This window comes from Lycorma delicatula, chromosome 6, assembly GCF_047948215.1.
Source record: "Lycorma delicatula isolate Av1 chromosome 6, ASM4794821v1, whole genome shotgun sequence".
NCBI classification, from domain to species: Eukaryota; Metazoa; Arthropoda; class Insecta; order Hemiptera; family Fulgoridae; genus Lycorma; species Lycorma delicatula.
Window position 1 is genome coordinate 109,100,663 of NC_134460.1, and position 20,044 is coordinate 109,120,706.

The 20,044-nt window shown below is 28.5% G+C and overlaps 1 protein-coding gene across 1 annotated transcript in view; it reads left to right on the top strand.

Annotated features, from left to right (window-relative positions):
• bark (C-type lectin domain-containing protein bark beetle) overlaps positions 1 to 20,044 on the top strand; it is a 225,762-nt gene that overhangs the window by 117,463 nt on the left and 88,255 nt on the right. The window contains exons 2-6 of the mRNA XM_075368299.1: positions 6,457 to 6,617; positions 13,622 to 13,815; positions 16,457 to 16,631; positions 18,040 to 18,209; positions 19,257 to 19,486. Coding sequence (XP_075224414.1) covers positions 6,457 to 6,617; positions 13,622 to 13,815; positions 16,457 to 16,631; positions 18,040 to 18,209; positions 19,257 to 19,486 — 930 coding nt within the window. The remainder of the gene's footprint in view (positions 1 to 6,456; positions 6,618 to 13,621; positions 13,816 to 16,456; positions 16,632 to 18,039; positions 18,210 to 19,256; positions 19,487 to 20,044) is intronic.

The following is a 20,044-nucleotide window of genomic DNA, read 5'->3' on the forward strand; positions in this document are numbered from 1 at the left end:
TAATTAAATTAAATAATCTTTTGTTTTAAATAATGTTATATAATAAAATAAACTTTAAAGTTGAATAGACCTAAAAAAAATAATTATATAATAATAAGATTATTTAAAAATACATAATTATTAAAAAATATAAAAAACCTCATGATCTAACTTTTATTTTAAAGTTCAGTTCACTAAAATTATTATATATAATCGCTTATACTTAATTATTTGCTCATTAAGAATAAATTTATTATTATATTTCTAATATATTTTATCAATTTTTAAGCTAATAATTCTGTAAGTTTGATCCGTTGTTTATTTTTTGTACTTAAATTGTACTTAAAGTTAGGGGTAGCTTTATTTACTATTATTGGGTTAGAGGGGTTGAAGTCCTTTTTAAAATATTTATTATTTATTTTGTAATTTGCAATTAATTTTATTAAGTTCCTTTAAAAATATTTTTTTATTTAAAAATTTGTTTGATCTTTGTTTTTAAATTTGGCTTTAAGTTTATAACGAATTTAAATTTTTGTTCGGTGATTTATTCTTAATGAATTGATATTTATTTTCAGTGTTAGTTTTTTAATTTAATTTTTTACTTTAAGTTATACTTTTTGGAACTAAAAAATGTTGTGCCGGCATTTGCGTTCAAGTTAATTATTTTAGAATTTAGTTTAATTTTATTTTTTTATATTTTGTATTTAGGTGAAATTTATATAATAAATTTAAATAAGTAACATGTTTTATAAATAAGTAGCATGTAAAATATTCGATGATAACATTCTCACTTTCTTTTAACTGTATCATACGTAAGCAATAATTTGATGACATTATTTTGTTTTGCTTCCGTTGTTTGGTTCAAGCTATTCATTCATTCATTCAGTTATTACTGTTACACCATTATTTTCATTATAAATACTATTATTATCATCATTCTAATTCAGTATTTGCCATTGAGTAAAATAATACAACTTTTTTAAAATTTATTTTCGTGAAACAACAAATTTATATTTTTATGAAGATAATTATGTTGGGGTATTTTCTCTTCTTAGCCGTGCACCTTTTTTATGCATTATTTAAGAATTTTAGTTGTTTTTTCCTCAAATTCGCTGAGTTTGGATCCTATGACCATCCGAAAATAAGACACACGTTTCCATTCGGACATTGCGAGTTTACAATAAAGCAGGATAAATTTTAGCTCAGATAGACGTGTCACCCAAAACAAATTTTTCAACAACAGTTTTACAGAGTACTGTTACACGGCAACTAACGAAACATCACAAGGAATCATATGATAGTAAAATATTAATAAGATGCAAGCTTTCACTTATCTTTTTGTAATTAGGTCATCCAAAAAGCAGACTTGCTGAACGGAGAAAACTAACTTATAAAGAACTTAACTAGCTTATTAAGAACTATGCGAATGCACACTTAACTCACACATTTTTAACTTTTCTTTTACATTTAACTAACTAAATCTAACCTAAACAATACTTCGAATAACGGGAAATTATTGTACAGGTACATTATTTTTTTGTGCACAGAACAAGATCTCAACATTGTGTACAAATAGACAATACCAGATTTGCTATCTTATCTGTAAGCTGTACTCTCCAACTCAGTTTCACAAAATTATTTATATACAACATTATTTAATCATTTAATATGGTGATTTAAATAACATTACGTTGTAGTTTCATATAAATCCACGACAGATAAGAAAAAAACAGGATAATTACAAAAGACCATTTGCTGATTTTTTTATTAATTTATAAATTGTGCAACATTAATTATTTCACTAATCTGGTAGAAAATAATGTCTGGTACTATATAATGTTTTGTGTTTTTTTCTTTCTGGTGGGAAGTGGTATCAGCGACAGAAATAAAAAAATTGGGGGATATTTTGAATAAAATACAGTTTTGTAAGATGGACTTAATGAATTTAAAGAATCTGTACATGCTACTCGTTATAATACAGTACGTTCGAAAAAGTCGCTGTGCAGTATGCTTTAAAATTATGTGATGCATTCTGTTCTTTCGGCGTTAGGTTGGTTGCCGTGTGGGTTCGTTGGGCGTTGCTCACTAATAAACCAAGACGTCAGTTGTTAAGTTTTGATTGAAAGTGCTTCATTTCGTTTATCGGAATCAGTCGTTGCGAGAAACTTAATGGTTCTTTCGGAAGAGGAACGCATTTTTCTCGTTGAACACGTCTTTCGTGAAGGTGACAAGTATACTGATTTATTAAAACACAGGTTTTCTGAAAAATTGTCAAATACTCCTGTTTCCCAGCGTAATGCAATTCGAACTCTTATCGAAAAATTTCGGGCAACAGGCTTTGTTGAAGACGCTGATCGAAGTGGAAGACCACTACACCTAAAAACAGAAGCTGCTTGATATTTCGGATGATATGACCGAAAGTCCATCAGAGTCAATCCGTAATTTAGCACAGCAGCAAGATAGTACTTGCTAGAAAAGAACTGAAACTTTTCTCCTACAAAGTAATGTGTGTTCAAGAACTGAAACCCAAAGATCATGCCAAAAGACTAAATTTTTGTCAATGGTTTAAACGTTTTATTGACAAAAATTCCGTGGGTATCCTCGACCTTACGTTTTTTTACAGTTGAAACGTGGTTTCATCGGGGAAGGTATATTAATTCACAAACACGACTGTAGTCGGCAACTAACTCCCGAATTACACGAAGCGAAAATTGAAGTCTGGGTTGATGTAAGGGAAACGCGCATTGTGGGTCCAATCTTTTTTTAAAAATACAGGTAATTGTAATCGTTATTGTGTTTTTATAACAAACTTCATTAGTCAGTTAACAGAAGTGGAAATCAATCATGGTTGGTTCCAACAAGATGGCACCACAGTTAACAGGTCAATGACCTATATACGAATTGTCTTTGGTGAACGAATCATTTCGAGGGTTTGTGGCCAACAACATCGCCCGATTTGATTCCCCTTGATTACTTTCTACGGGAGCCAGCGAAACAGGCAGTGTATTACAACAGACCACTCGAAACATATATTTTCAAAAATCTTTTCCCGATATTTAAATTAATTTTTGATGTAAACAAATTATATTTCTGACTGAAGGCTCGTTTCGCCTGTGCTATTCGGCATTTTATATCGCTACTGCTTCGTCCATCTTTAGTAATTCTACTTCCCAAATAACAAAATTATTCTACCTCCATAATCTTTTCTCCTCCTATTTTCACATTCACCTTCTACATCTTCGTTATTTCTACTACATTTTATAAAATAATGAAATAAAAATACAAGGTAATAATTAAGAAAGATTCGTTATTATACTTCCATAATTCTAGTGCGCAGCAGCTTTTCAAACGCTCTGTACAATGATTTTTTTTGTTTTTTTTTATTTAATTGTCTTATTTACCGTTCATTTATTTAATGTTCAATAAAAATTTATTATTTTTTTTTATTAAGTTTCAAATTATGTTTACTTTAAAAAAAACGAATGCAATTGTTCGTATAATTCCTCAACAAAACAATTGGGATCTGCAATGTTATTACCGCGAGAGTATTCAGATAACTCCAAACTGAACGAGAACCTCATATTAATTATGTATTTTCCACTCTCTTATTTTTATTTATTCTGTAAATATTTAACGGGAATAGTTTAATTTCACTTGTATAATATACGGTCCGTTTATATTCTAGGCGCGGGCGCGCGTACGCGTATACACACATCTCTATACTGATTGTAGTACCATGACGTGTCTGTAGCACCCTCATGCTTTTGAAAAAAGATCACGTTTAAGTGTTCGTTACATGCAAACAGAGAATGGTGTATAAAATTTATGGTTAGTATACTAGATATCAATAAATAATCGCGTTCTGAAATGGATATAGATTAAACTCTTTAAATATTAAAACGGTTAAAAATATAAAACTCAGTAAAGAAAAAAATAAAAAGGCTGCTGATCGTTTCAGTTAAATCAGTCAACGTTGATGTAGAATTATAAACTCCGCATTTTCTTTTCCCTTTTTTTTCAGTAAATTACTTTTTTTTATATCCTAGTATTTTATAACACTATATTTTTTTTTACAGTTTTATGTATAAAATAAATTTTCTCAGTAATGAATTCGATGGTGCATTGATATTTCTCAATTTTTAAATAAAAAAAATGTATATTTTTTGTTACATACTGTTGCTTAACTCCCGTCAGACTATTATAATGTTTAACAATATTTTTAAAAAATAAGGCTAAATTAAAAAGTACATGTAAAAGATGTCAAAATGTAAACTTATTAGGATATTTATAGAGAACTATGATTCAAACAAATATTAAATACTATGTTTTTGAAAACTGTTTTATTTTGCAAACAAATTTAGAAAAAAATATAAGTTAAATTAATTTTACTTAAAACTTATAATATATTCATTTTTTAAGAACTATACGTTTAAAAATCACGAAAACTATATTTTAATTATCCTCAGTTGTTGTAACTTTCACGAACCATTATTGTTTTTAATGAAATGAAGTCACTTGTATTTTTTGATTGCTTACATTTTGATCGATAATAATCCTCTTTATTGATTTTCTGTATTCAGTACTTGCTGTTGCAGGCAAAACTATCTTGATCGAAGCAGGCCTAATAGTTTTCAGGTGGCAAAATTTCTACCACAATTCATTCATCTTCTTCATTGTCTTTGTATCACTGGCCAGGATGTTTTCAACTATATTATGTCAATAAATTTGGTTGCTGTTATTACCTCATCATTAGCTTTTGGATGTTTGTCAATATCAGATGAATGCAGTTCTCTACATTAAGCTGTTTAATCCATTCTATTTGCATCAGGTAGTAACTTTCATCATCTTCTAAAACTGTTTTCTGCATGGACTAGCTCACCAAAATGAAGAAAAGATATTATTTCATCATTTTTTTTCTTCAGTGAGAAGAAGCAGCATTTTTCCCTTCTGTAATTGCCCTTAGAACATTTGATAATACTCTAGGTCCATTAGTTGCAGTACCTTTGCAATTTTGACTAGTAAAAAGACAATTTTAAGTTGTATGAATCCTTGGGTGTCTGGATATGCTACACAGTTGTCTATATCAACAAAAGAATTTTTCTTTTTTAATCTGTTGTACCATTTTCAAATTTCTTCTTCGAAGATCAGAGCAGTCATCCACACTGATTTATTATTCTTTTGGTGCTTCACAAGTAACTACTTAACTTTTTTTTTAAATCTAAGCTTTCTGTAATTAATATCGTTAAGTGCTGTTTCTCAGTTCCCATCATATTGATACAAATTAGGCGCATTTACCATTTCTTTAGAAAATTTGTCAGCTACACACTTTTCACTTTTAAACTTCACTATCTTGTCTGGCAGCATTTTAAAAAGAGTTGCGTTTCATCATCATTAAAATGGCTTCCTTCTGATAACATTTACATATTCTAGGCCACTTGTTTTCAAACCATGCATTAGTAACATTAATCTTTTGTTCAACCATTAATTCTTCAAAATGTGAAATTTTGACTGTTTAAATTTGTGCAGCCAGCCGTTAGAGGCTTGAAAGGTTTCTATTCCCAGCTTTTCAATGAAGAATCCTGTTTTAGTTATCAAAACTGAACAGTTAACTGGAAAATGTGATTTCATGTTGCTGAAACCAATGAAAAACTGCTGCTTCTAGATAAAGTTAAACTGTTGCTCAAATTTATTTACAATTACTGTTTCCCTTATGGTATGCTCTCAGTAATCATTGATGGTTTACTGTTTCTCTGTATTATCTCTACTATTGAGGAAGAAAATTAAAAACTGCAGCAAACAACAACTTTGTTGTTTTGTTTCCCATTTATAATGCCTGAATTAATCAAATTTTGTGATTGATAAAAAGAATTTTATATTTTATTAGGTACAATCTCAACAAAAAAAATTGAAAATATAGTAACTAATGTATACAAATATCAGGTTTATTAATAATGGTAACTTTAATTATTAGAGTCAGATTGTACCTGGTACCGCCCACGACTACGTGCTCTATGATATAAAGTTTTCGTATCACAAGACAATGATGAGAAAAATAAATTCAATTGTACAATATTTTTTAGTCATTGACTACCTATGAGGTTAGACATGTTACAGAATTATAAAAATCTCTCAATGAGAATTACAGTGTAATGAGTACATGTACAGTTAGTACAGTATTGACGGTTAGATACTTTGTAGTTTGTATATGTCAGGAAAGCAACTCCAGTATTGGAAATTTGTAGACCATTAAATATTCAAAAATCATTAAAATACATTAAACATCTTGTAAGTTGTCCAATGCGTTTAGCACTCCACTTATTAAGTTTCTGTAATATACTTGATTATATTTCTACCATTCCCATGTAATTATTTCTAGCTATCAAATGCAATCAATTTTATATAATGTGTAAAACATGCAATATTTATATTTTTTTTAAATTAATTACAAGTTTGTAAAATATTTGTTTTATTTTTCAGGGTACGGATGAAGATAGAATAGTTTTAAGACCAGTTTCTGAACCAGAGAGAGGACCAAATTTTCGAACTGTTCGCCTTGTAGATGGTCTATCACCTTTAAATGGTAGATTACAAGTTCTTCATCATGATGAATGGCGTTCTGTTTGTACAAATTCTCGCAAGTGAGTATTAAAATTTTTTTTAAATTTATTAATTTACAAGTTGCTAAAGAATTCTACATTTTTGACAGTTCTTTTGCGTTTCATATCTAGTGCATCAGTCATTAAGTGTATTTTTCTGAAAGTTAAAGGGCATGATCATCCTTTTTTTCCATAAATTTAATGTACTAGACCTGTTTATACTGCATAGATTTTGTAACATCTGATGGTAGGATATTAGTCTTAAAAACTGCTTAATAATTCACACAGATACGATCATATTGATAACTGCAGCAATTTGATAAGAAATATAAATACTCTGTGTCTTTAGCTGGTAAATACAATAATGAATCTGGTTATATTTACATTGAGGAAGTTTGGATAAAGTAGATTTTTCTGTGTGCCGTCAGGTAAAAGGGGTAAGGTTTGTGAATTACTATTAAAATTACATTTTTTGATACAATATTATTGTAATATGACTGGAATTTGTTAATCATTTTAATAAAGAGGCACTTAAAAAATTTGTTAAACCGTCACATTTATAAAAAGTTTGGATCATGAACATTTTTTTTTATTTGAGATTTCTATCTGTTTTAATTGAAGTAGGAGATCTAGTTTTATCAAATATCTACCTTAGACACTACTTTGACTTTTTTCAAAGGTAAACAGTTCAAAGGTAAAGTACCTACCCACCGAGTTTCAGTAAGTTTCCCCATAACCAGAAAGTTTCCATACATAAGGAGCTGGTTGAAATTGATATAATTCCCATTTTACATTTTCCAAGGAGAAAGGAAGTAGAAAACGAAAATGAAATGATATAAGGGATTAATTAAATTGATTAAATGAAGGGGTTAATCAGAGAAATACCATTTATTGGAATAGATGAGGGTAGTTTAATGTATTTACCAGGAATAGTAATATCTGTTAAACAGGCTTATGTTGGTCTATAAATATAAGCTTGAATTTCATTTTGCCACAGAATTGTTTTTAATTTCAACTATATTATATCTCAAAATGACATTATGCAGATATTTAAACATTTAGTTTAATTTGTATTTTAAATACTATTTATTCAAACAGCTAATTTTCATTGAAAAATGTTCTTTTTGTTGCAATGTTTTATTCTCTCTTGAACAAAAATCAACGATTTGTATAAAAAAAATAATAAGTGGTGATATTTTAGGATGTGAATGAACAAGTCACATTAATAGTATTATTAGGTTAATTAACAGTATGGTATTGACATTTCTAATAATTGAGGAACAAAAATGAAATGAAATTAGATCTGTTACCTAGATTTAACATGCTGTGGCTTGTCTTTTGATGTAATTATTGGCTCCTATTGTTAGATAGACACAAATAAAATGTTCATATAGCACAGTCTGTCAGTTTGTATTTTAAATCCGCATCATTTTAATTTTAAAACCTGATATATTATTAAGCTATTAAATAGAAATAAGTCTACAGTGAGAAGCAACTTCATGGTTCTTGCTCCATCAATGTATTTCTAGGAGAAAATTTCAAATAAGTAAATTCTTAAATAATGAAATTAAAGATTAGAATTTTAATACAAATAAATAAATTATAATAAATAAAATTTAAATAAGAATTTCAAAGTTTAATTTAAAACATGATATAACCAACAAATAAAATAATGCCAGTAGCATAAATATTTATTTTTCTTGAGGGTAAATTTTTACTTTACTTCCAATTAGTATTACTACATTGTACACCACCTAAATTCAAAAATAACCCGAAGAGATAGCCCACATTCTTTCACTGGCAAGAGTAAAAGCTGTTAAGATGTTCCAGGATAAATTATTTATTTAATTTTATAAATATTATGTTATTTTATGATGTTAAGCGACATAGTTGTAGGTTATTTGATATGAGTCACAAATCATTCCTGAAAAATTATATAGTCATTCTGAAGAACAATAAAAATCCCACATTAAATATTTATATTTCTAATGATTTTCTGTTTATTTCGATTTTTTATTTTTCAATTTTTTTAAAAACATTAATATTTACACAGGAACATTTTGTTATGCTTTGATAAAACATCTTTTGTTGACACAATTAAATATCTACAACCTATTCCCGCTGAACAAGAGAATTGATGTGAATAATATCTGTAATTGACTTGAAGGAGAAAAAGTCCAACAGCAATTAATTCCACTATATTTAAATTTTTTCTGTCTAGCTGCCAATAGGTTATAATGAAATGAATTTTTTGTAGCACTGAAAAAATGCAATATGTGATCAGGACTCAAACCTAGAGTCTCCGATGAAAAGCAATTAGACTACCATTTCACCACAGATATCGGCAGTTGTAACTAATAATAATTTTTTATTTAAAAGAAAATTATAAAATAAAAATTTATTAATTATTAGAAGATTTAAGTAATAAAAAGGATTTTATAAATCAAACTATAACTGTACTATGTGCATTCAAGGCTTTTGCATGTAGTGTATTCAGTTACTAAATCAATAATTTATTTTTATTTACTGTTTTTATTATTATTATTAATGTTTAAGCAAATTTAGGAAATTTGGTATAGAATTTGTAAAAATACTAATCATGACTGGTATTCAGACCTGAAACCATCCAGATGAAAGACAAAGACGCTACAACAAACCATAACACCATATAGCATTGATTCTCAACCTTTTTAGCTCCACAACCTCCAAAAAGTATATATTAATATATATAATGAATATTTTTCATGACCCCCCAATACTAACCCAATGAAATCTAGTTAAATCTATTTAGCTGCATTGATAGCGACGAATATGAACATGCATGTATGAAGTGTACAAACATGAACAATTTACTGGTTCCAACTTGATGTGCATGTGTTCATTGAAATTTGGTGTGCTTGAATAATTTTCACCGTGAGACCATCATGTTCGAACATGCATATGATACATTTGAACATGTCATGCTCTTAGCAGTATAAAAGAGGCGTAAGGGATTGCAGAATGTCAGTTTAGTTTTGAATGCAAAGCGTGTACCAATTCCATCAATAGGAGTAAAAATAGACGCAATCCCAGGACGACTTAATCAAATCAGCCTAATAAGGTGCCTTATTTAAGGCATTAAAACCATCTCATTGAAAATAATAATAACTGAGGATTCGGTTTTTTAGTGTGCGGTCAAATGGTGTAACTGTTTCTTTTTTTTCAGTTAGATTCTTATCCAAAATGATACCTCATTTATAAATAAAACAAAGTTTTCCAAATTTAAATACATTCACGATCTCCCTTTCATATCACTGTGCCTCCCCCCTGGAGATCACAATCCCCAGGTTACAAAACTGCCATAAACTTTACCTTCCATGTTTATAAGCCATAATAACAGTTTTGTATGACCTCAAAATAACATGTATAATAAAAACTGAAATTGTTTTTATTCTGATAATTTTTTGGGATTATTTAAATTAATAGCTTATGATTTGCTCCTTTTAATGTTTTGTGGTTGCTTTATTATTTGCAGGCATTAAATATGGATCTGATAAATAACCCTTTAGTAATGTATATCATGTATTTTGTTAAATATAGTATTAAAAAATCTCTTCAAAAAGCTTTTTAATATTTCATAAAATTTATTTAAACATTTATGTGATGAATTTTTAATGATAAATTGCTTCAGAGTCCTTAGCTGTGGTAAGTGATCCCATGAAAAAAGTACAGATGCTAGAAATATAATTTTACTTTTGGTTACAAGCATATAACTAAATTAAAATGCCCTAAATCTCAAAATTTAAAATTTCTTTTCAAATACTCAACTGATTTGTACCTTTTTTTAATATCACTATGTATTAAAATCATACTATTTAATCTAGTAGTTAATTAGAACAATATTATCTTAATAATGATAATTACTACTGTTATATGCAAATGTTTGCATTAAACCATTTAATTAAAGAAACAATAGATGGTGTATTTTATCAAAGAAGTTTAGGTAAGAATTTTATCTACTAATCTATGAAGTTAATAACGTCCATAATTATAAAGGCAATTTGTTATTTCATGGATCTCTAACCCAAAAATAAAGAATTTATTTCAATAATTGATCATGCAAACATTAATTATGTATGTAATAAGAAAAACATGTACAAAAGAAGTCATTTTACCCACACATCTATTCACTATCTGCATCCCATAGTACACAAAATCATAAAAGTAAGTTTCAATTTTTTCCCATTTTTAAAAAATTGAAATAAAATAGCAATCATCTTAACTGCTGTGCAATAGGTAGTTCTGTGTAAAATTATTTGAGGTGAGACTCAAGTTTATGTAGTACACTGATTTAAATAGAAGTATACCAGTAGTATACTGGAATTAAATCCTGTTTTAATTTGCAAGTGGTGAGTGTTCTATTTTAATTTAAATTTATGTATTGTGATAGTTATAACAGCTGATTAGTGCAATGGAAGAGTTTTATTCAACTAACCAATGTTTTGAATAAAATAACTTTAAACAGGAAATAACTATATGAAATAAAATTACAACTTTTTTTACATACATTGCTGAATATTTTGAAAGATAATAAGAAATCTACTCTGATTTCCGTAATGGAATGTTAGTGAATCAACCGTTACCTGAAAGATCTTAGGTTCAAATTCAGATCAGACTTTGAATAGTTGATTGTGGATACCAGTGTTTTTTGGTGCTTGGGTTTCAATTAACCACACATCTTAAGAATGGTCGACCTGAGACTGTACAACACTACACTTCATTTACATATCATCCTTTTTTATTCTCTGAAGTAATAAAGAAAGCATTTATTGAGAAACAACAGTAAATTAAATTTTTAGGAAAATCTAGTGAATTGGTGTATTTTGGAATATGTACTGCTTTATCAGTGTAAAGAATCATCATGAAATATGGAAAAAGAATGGTTTGAAATAACTAAAATTTGAGGAAATACATGTTAGCAGGCATGGAAGAAATTAGGTAGATGAATAAAAAGATTGAATAATCATATGTTGAGTAAAAAAAAAAAAAAAAATTAATTGACACACTTTAAATAAGAGATAGTAAGTATTATTTAACTCATGTCCTTATGGAAGAAGAATTAACTAAAGAAAAAGGCTGTAAAAGATGAAAAGTGTAACTTTGAGAGATTAGTAGAAGATGGAAGAATCTATTAAAGAAAAAAGTGATTGATTTTAAGATTGAAAATTTAATAGAAATACTCCTGTTTTCAGGTAAAATTATCCTTAATAAGGTAATCTTAATGATGAAGGTGATAATGAAAAATAGAATGAATAATTTAACAAATTTCAAAGTTTAAAAAAAAAATTATAGAATTATTTTACAGAAATTTTGGAATTAATTATTAACAAGGGTTAATTAATGATTAAGTGTTACATGTAAGTAATATAATTCAATCATTATCTACAACATTGTTTTAATCAGGTTATATTAACAGCATCTTTACCTACTTAACTTGGTCTTTCAAATCATTTAAAACTACCTTTTTTCATTTTGACTCTGGTATATTAAAATGAGTGATCTGACTTCTAGATAATATTATTATTTTGATATGATATTTTTATGCTAATTACTTTAATTAGAGCATAACCAAAATTATTTATTGCCTATGAACTTCATATGTTTGTGAAAATTGCACCTAACTGCTGCTATTAAAGTATGTGTGTGGGAAACATTTAAACAATACAACAATACAAAATTTAATTTAATATTCTATTTACATTATCAAATAGTTTGAGAAACAAGGTTACTAACAATGAGAAATAAACCTATATTATGTAGAAATAAACAGTTTTTCATTCAAAATGCTATCTTGAATCTTGATATATAATTGTTTTTTATTTATTGTTGATGTAGTTGTGTGTGGAGAAATGAGTGCAATTGTTAGAATGCTGCTTGCATTTATTTAAAAAAAAAGAAAAATAATATTGAAAGAAAAGTTTGCTAATTGAGTTTTAGTGTTATATTTTTTTTTAGTAGAGTGTATTAAAAAAAAACTATGTGGTTCATTTTTTCATTTAACAAAAATAAACTAAAATACAGTTAAAGCTGATTGAAAGAGAAAGATTTTTAAGGATTAACTAAAAAGAAATAATATTTTTTAACCTTTGTTCTGAGCTAGTTGTTATCTTCAGGAGCTTATGAAGAACCTTCCTATGAATTTATTTTACTGTAATTCATCCAGTTTCACTTAATTATTGAATTTCAATCTGATTTTATACAGCCAGTGTACAGTACAATTTGTAGGTACATTTTCCTGCATTATTTACTAATGTTTCATGCTTCTCTATAGGTTTTTCATGTTTTCCTCATTTTGGCATGTAAAGTATAAATTTTTGTGCTTTAAAAATTTAAACCATTTGGAATAAGGGTAAATAACATGTAATAAGCTCATAAAAGACATTGCATTTAATTTTCCCTTATTTTTATAATTCCATAAATTTTTCCAGGTGTAACATAAAAATTTTAACTATTTGGAACATAAAATGAATTAATCTTTTTCTTAGTAATATGTTGGGATGTTACAGAGGGTTAGCACTGGGCCCTTATATTCATGGGAAGTTCTATTCATGGTGAGATTGGATCAATTATATTTTGATGCTATGGGATCCTCAATACCTCCCTAGACATCATTTTGTTGTTCTCTTCATAATTGTCATCCAGGTACAGCTGTGTTTCTTCCTCGATTCAGATTCTAGGTAAGTAGGTAAATCCCCTGATAGCTTGCTTGATGGATCCTTCATACTGGAACATCTGAAGGATAAGAATCTTAGACAACAGAAATACAGATATGAATTATGCTGGAGCTGAAAGCCATATTTAATGAACCACTTACCATAGATCACCAACATTCAGCGAAGCTGTATGCAGATTTCTCTGTGGATAATAAATGCATATTGGTTTCATTTATTTTCCCTTAGTAGGCAATCCTTTTTTTTAATTTAGTTTACAGTGTTATTATCTTTATAAACTTATAGTAAAATTGTTTTTCTACATTAATTGGTAAACAAATTTAATTTTTATTTCAGCTGGACAGTTAGTGATCTCGAAGTAGTTTGTAGAGATCTCGGATTTCAAGGAGGTGCTTGGGGAGGATGGATGGACAGGCAGCCAGGATTTCCACAGCCCAGGCTATTATTAGAGAGACCAAACTGTCGTGGAACTGAGGCTTCTTTACAAGAATGTGATTGGGGCAGCCGTCAGCTTGGTGCGGGAGTCTGTGGTTAGTATAATTACTGTAATTTTTTATTACATTGTATAATGAAATTCTGATAGAATTTCTTGTATAAGGAAATTATGGAGGTAGAAGAATTTTGTTATTTGGGAAGTAGAATTACTAAAGATGGACGAAGCAGGAGCGATATAAAATACAAAAAGCACAGGCAAGAAATATAATTCAGTCAGAAATATAATTTGTATACATCAAAAATTAATTTAAATGTCAAGGAAACATTTTTGAAAGTATATGTTTGGAGCATAGCTTTATATGGAAGTGAAACTTGGACGATCGGAGTACCTGAGAAGAAAAGATTAGGAGCTTTTGATATGTGGTGCTATAGGAGAATGTTAAAATCAGATGGGTGGGTAAAGTGACAACTTGATTAAAGATGTGTTGCAGTAAATTGATAAAGAAAGAAGCATTTGGAAAAATGTAGTTAAAAGAAGAGACAGAGTTATAGGCCACATATTAAGGCATCCTGGATTACTTGTTTTAATATTAGAGGGACAGGTGCAGGCATATATATACAGGGAGAAATTGTGCAGGCAGGCAATGTTTGGAATATGTAAAACAAATTGTTAGGGATGTAAGATGTAGGGGGTATACCAAAATGAAATGACTAGCACTAGATAGGGAATCTTGGAGAGCTGCAGCAAACCATCAAATGACTGAAGACAAAAAAAATGAAATTTGGTCCAATAAGGAGATTGGTATAGAAAGCTAAATGAATACTAAAATTCCAGGAATATATGAATAAAAGGTTGTAAAAAATGAAACAGAAGTAGGAGTAAAAGAAAAATGATCTGTATGAACTGTTTAATACAAACTAAAAGGATGCAGTGGTAGGTTCCCACCTTATATTTTGTAAGACCTATGAGGTTGATATAGAGATATATTTCTCTTGCAAATGAATGTCTTAAACGTTTACCCAACAGACATACATATATAAATCAGTCATAAAGATATATTCATTTTAATAATAGCAATACTATCTTGTTCTTCATGCTCTATATCAAAAGATTTTGAAAAATGTCCATAGTCATATACTCTGTCTTACCATGAATCTCAACAATACTAGAATCTTCTTAAGTTTACTAAGGTTTCTACCAAATTTGTAAGTTAAAATTTATAAACTCTACTTAACCTTTAAGTATTTACAACCTTAGTAATCAGTCTATGGAGGATTGATTCCATCAGTGGATTAAAATGTAATTGATATTTTATAAAATTACATAAAAAACTCATTTTCTTTCATGTAGCCTATTATTAAGATGTACCAACTGTAATATTCTTTAAAATAATTGTTTTAAATATCTTAATTTATTTGAAAAAGATTGGGATTCAATTCAACTTAAGATTATTCACTTGTCATGAAAGAATTTGTGGCTGCAGAACCTTTTGACCGTAGAAAGTAAAGTGACAATAAAATATTGAGTTGTTAGGCCAGTTCATTTCCCAATTTTGTTAAAAACTGCAGCATTTGATTCCCTGAAATGGTGATTGTGGAAACAAAGCAACATCTTGCTGAAAACCCGAGTTTGCCTTTTCCGGACCCTGATCCTGCCAATTTTACTGTATGAAGCAGAAACATGGACGATACTTAAGACAGACATGAGCAAACTTGAAGTGTTCCAAATGCAATCCTATGCCAGATCATCAGAGTCTCACTTCACGATCACATCCCAACCCCATCGCCATTGCTGCAAACAACAGCCTACAATCAAGGAACAGATTCAAAAATGAAGATTGCGATTGTTTGGCCATGTCTGCAGAATGAGTGGAAACCAACTACCATACGTACCCCTCTGGCATGAACAACCCACCCATTGGAGAGCCCAATGAACAGCTCCAAAAAAAAACTTGCATCAAGCAGATCAATGATGATATAAAAAACTGCAGACTAAACCTTAATGAGGCTAGGACAATGGCCATGGATCACCATGCATGGAAGCGTCTTGTTAATGAAATCAGAGAACCATTTGCACCCACAGCAGTGTATAGGCTTAGAAGTCGATCCAGTGCAAACACCAGCTAGGGATCAAAAGAAGAGGAAGAACAGTGAACAACAATATGGCTACATAGCAAGTTTATGATCTCAGTGAAGTAACTATAAGCTATGTATTTTGAGATAAATTATAATTGGGTGAAAATGAAATAACACAATAGCAGATGCATAATTAGTCTCACATGATGTAACCGATACTGTTATAAATCCTACCATTTCACAGAGCTAAACAGTACTTCTTTAAGAGGTATTTTAATCGTAGTTATGAAAAAAATAATTGAAATAAGATTACTGAAATTAAAACAGCATACAATGTTTTTGGGCAGAAATATAATGTACGTAAAATGAATTTTCTTTCCAATTTCTGCACAATAAACTCGACTGTATTTTTGGGGATTTGCCATACTAAAGATTATTATTATATAACTTTCAGTTCATAATCTATAAAACCTATTATTTTTTTTTTCAATAATTTGAACTGTTAGTACATTAATATCTTGAATTAACTGGATTGTACTGTATTCTCTTTGTATTTTTAGTATTTCTCATATGAAAATTAGTATCTAATATGTTTTATTATTTTGTTAGTAATCATTAAATACTATTTATTATCAATTATAATATTTTTTTCTATTTCAGATTATCATCCTGATTTAATTGTTCAGTGCTTACCTTACCATGTTACATCTCCTGATATTGCGCAGCACTGGAGGGGAATTAGATTTGAACAAGCACCATTTGATCGTTCTTTGACATTTCAAAATACATTATATGTTCATGTATCATATTCAGAATTATCTTATGTTGATATAAGGTTTGTTTAATGCATCTGTACTTACTTAAAAATAATCTACAGTTATAATGGTAAAATAAAAAAGTTAAAAATATTTTAATATAGAATATTTGTATGTAAAATGTTCAAGGTTTCTTAATCCAAGCTGTTTTGGTTGTAATTCTTTCCATAAAACATGTAACTTCTACTTGTCTCTGTAGCTTATCAAATTTCATAAAGTACAAAGGTGAAAAACCAATTGGATCATAACATGTATTCTTAATAAACTTAATTAAAAGCTCTTTAACATTGTCATTGATTGGAAATGCTGGCTAGAAAGAAAGCTCTTCAGAAGCAGAAATAGATAAATTCCCTTAAGAGGAATGTCTGAGTTATATGGTTCTCCACTTCTTTCCAACCAAAAGATAAGATGAATTAATGAGTTTGAACAGTAAAGTAGAACTTAGCGTTTATGAAAATATATTTATGTACATCTCTTTATCTTACCTTTTTAGGTTTCTAGAAACCTTTTAGAAAAGAGAACTTTTTACAAAACTGAAAAGATCTCGCTATTATATTCTATTATATTTTTATTATATTCAAAAGTAACATTACATCATACCATTTGGAATGACATTTTGATCCAAATTGCTCAATATAGAGAGTCTTCAAGGTCTTATATGCCATTCCATACACATTTCATTATGATAATAAACATCAAACTGTGATTAATTTTTGTCAGTTTCATCTCTTTAACATTATTTAAAGAATACTTTTAAAAAATGCATTTTACAGAAGTAAGAGTTGTTCCAATCAACTTTTTATGTGTTACTGGAAAATTGTGAAAACAGGGAATTTGTGATTTCCTGGGGAAATTACAAAATGCTCAATATTTCAGGTAAATCATAGATCATAAAAAAACTTGTAGGAGAGTTGTGAAGTCTGTGGGGAATTCACAATTTACTTGATTTCAATTAGCTAAAATACAAAATGATCATTAATGTTCTGGGTCATTTAGACTGGTTTTGGTATTCACTTTATCTCTAGTAGGTTTGGAAGGGAAATTCTAATGGAAGATCCTAAAGAGATTTAGTCCCTCATAAAATTATTTTAAAAGATAATTCATTTTTCTTTAATATACTATTTCTTTAGAGTACATGTCTTGTTTTATTTCATCTGACTTTTTTGAAGAAAATTTGGAACATAAATACATTCTTTTGATGTTATACATATTAATTCACTGATTGCAAGCATTTTGAAAGAAATATTTCAGTAGTGATTAGAAGTTAATAGTTGCTATCAGAATTGGTGACCTAAATGAACCACTTTTAACCTGCATAGCGCACTTATTTATAGCCTATTATATAAATTATATTGTATAATTGTAAATTGAGAGCTATTTTTCCATAATATATTAAATTCAATAAATTACTGTATTCATTTTTTTTAGGTTTGCTGGCTCTGGAAGAGATTATAATGCAACGTCAGCAGTTCATGTGGATGGCGTACCTCCTATTATGAAACTTGTTACAGTTTCACATTCGGCGTATACTGGGATTAATATAACAAATCCTGGAGCTCCAGTTACATTACATGGCTGTTCTATTAGAAATAATAGAGGTGTGTTATTTTAATTTTTTATTATTATTGCTTGTATTAATAAATGTGGTATAGGTTTTTTTTTATAAAAAGAGAAAATATTCCTCTTAATGCTATGCCAGGTTCTGTGTGCTAAGAATGCAGTTAGCAGTTTGATTAGGGAAAAAAAATTATTCTGATAGAATGGAGTAAAATTATAGAATGGAGTTAAATTATATTTTTAAATAAAATAAATCAAAAGTGTGTTGCTACCTGATAGAGCTGTTGGTAATGGTAAATGATCTTATGACTTTTTATTACGGTTTTGAGAGTAACTTATTATTAACTTTCTTACCTGAAAATTTTGGCATGAAGCATATGGATGTTAATATAATTATGTTAATGTTTTATATTTTCTGTCGCTAATATTTTTTAAAATTTTATTCCTAATTTTGATTAAGATGTCTGTAATTGTAGATATATATGCCAAATATTACGTTGCATTGAGTTTATCATTATAGTTGTCAGTTGTCGTAAATATATCAGTTAAACAATGCAAAATCTCTGTAAAAGCCAATTGTCAGTGCAGCAAGGAATGTGATTAATGTTTAATGGATAAGTGTATCAGTTTTAGTGTGTTTTCTGTGTGCTTATATTGATAGTGTACTGACCTCTACCTTTGTACTGACAGAAATACTTCATTTTTGCGTGAGTTCTGAGAAATTGACTGATTTGTCATGTTCATATTTTGCAGTTGACTATAAATTAAATTATTTGCTGAAAAGTGAGACAAATATGTTGTATTGTCTTGCATTGCTTTTGTACAGAAGTATGATGTCATCTGCACATCAGTACATATAGAATATTGTGTTTGTTGTTTTTTGTTTCTCTTTAAGTTACAATACTCCATATTTTTACATCTTACTTAATACACCATTTATTAAAACCTTAACTAAACTGTAACTTTGAGTTAGTTAAGAACAACTTTGAGAAATGTTTATTTATTTTTTGTACTATAGAATCATTTTATTAATTACTCTATCTTTATTTTTCCTATGAATAGTAATTTAATTTAATTTTTCATTACAGGATATGGGTTTTATATGAATACTTCAACTGGTGGTGTTCTAGTTGATAATTGTGTACTTACAGACAATGGTGCTGATGGTATTAAATATGTTCAACATACTGAATTAATTACATCAAGGAAAGATATTTATGACTTCTGCACATTTCCAACCACAGCCAGCCAAACATTTCCTTTAACAATATCTTTTGAACAAAATTTATTCAGTCCTTCAGTTAAAGATTGCAGCAAGGTATGAAAATAAAAGTTCCTTGATTTTGTTTATTGTATTATTTTATATTTATTAATTTTATTATTTACTATTGATATAAAAATGATGTACTACTTCATTTTTTTGCTAGTTAAATTTTAAAGAATACAATTGTAATTGTTTTCTAACTTCCTCATTTTATAATATTCTTAGAAGTGGTTATACTTGATCCTACAGAAAACTCAGATTTTTATTAAAAATAATACAAAACAGCCTTGTCTTGTAAAGTAATAACTATGCTCTAACATCAGAATCCAAATATCAAAATTGAAATTGTGATCCTGCAAAATTTAGAAATGAAATTCCATTTCATGCTCATGCTCATGGAATAATATATAGCATTTCCTCATGCTCATGTTTATATTTTTAATTTTATTGTTTTTTCTAGATTTCTATATGTGTAAATTTATTTACATACTTATTAAACAGAGCAGTATTTTTAGATAAAACTTTCTTTATAAGTAAAAAATATTTTATTATTTTTAATAATTATCTGTTCATGAAGAACAAAAAAATTACTCTTAAAAATTTATAAAACAA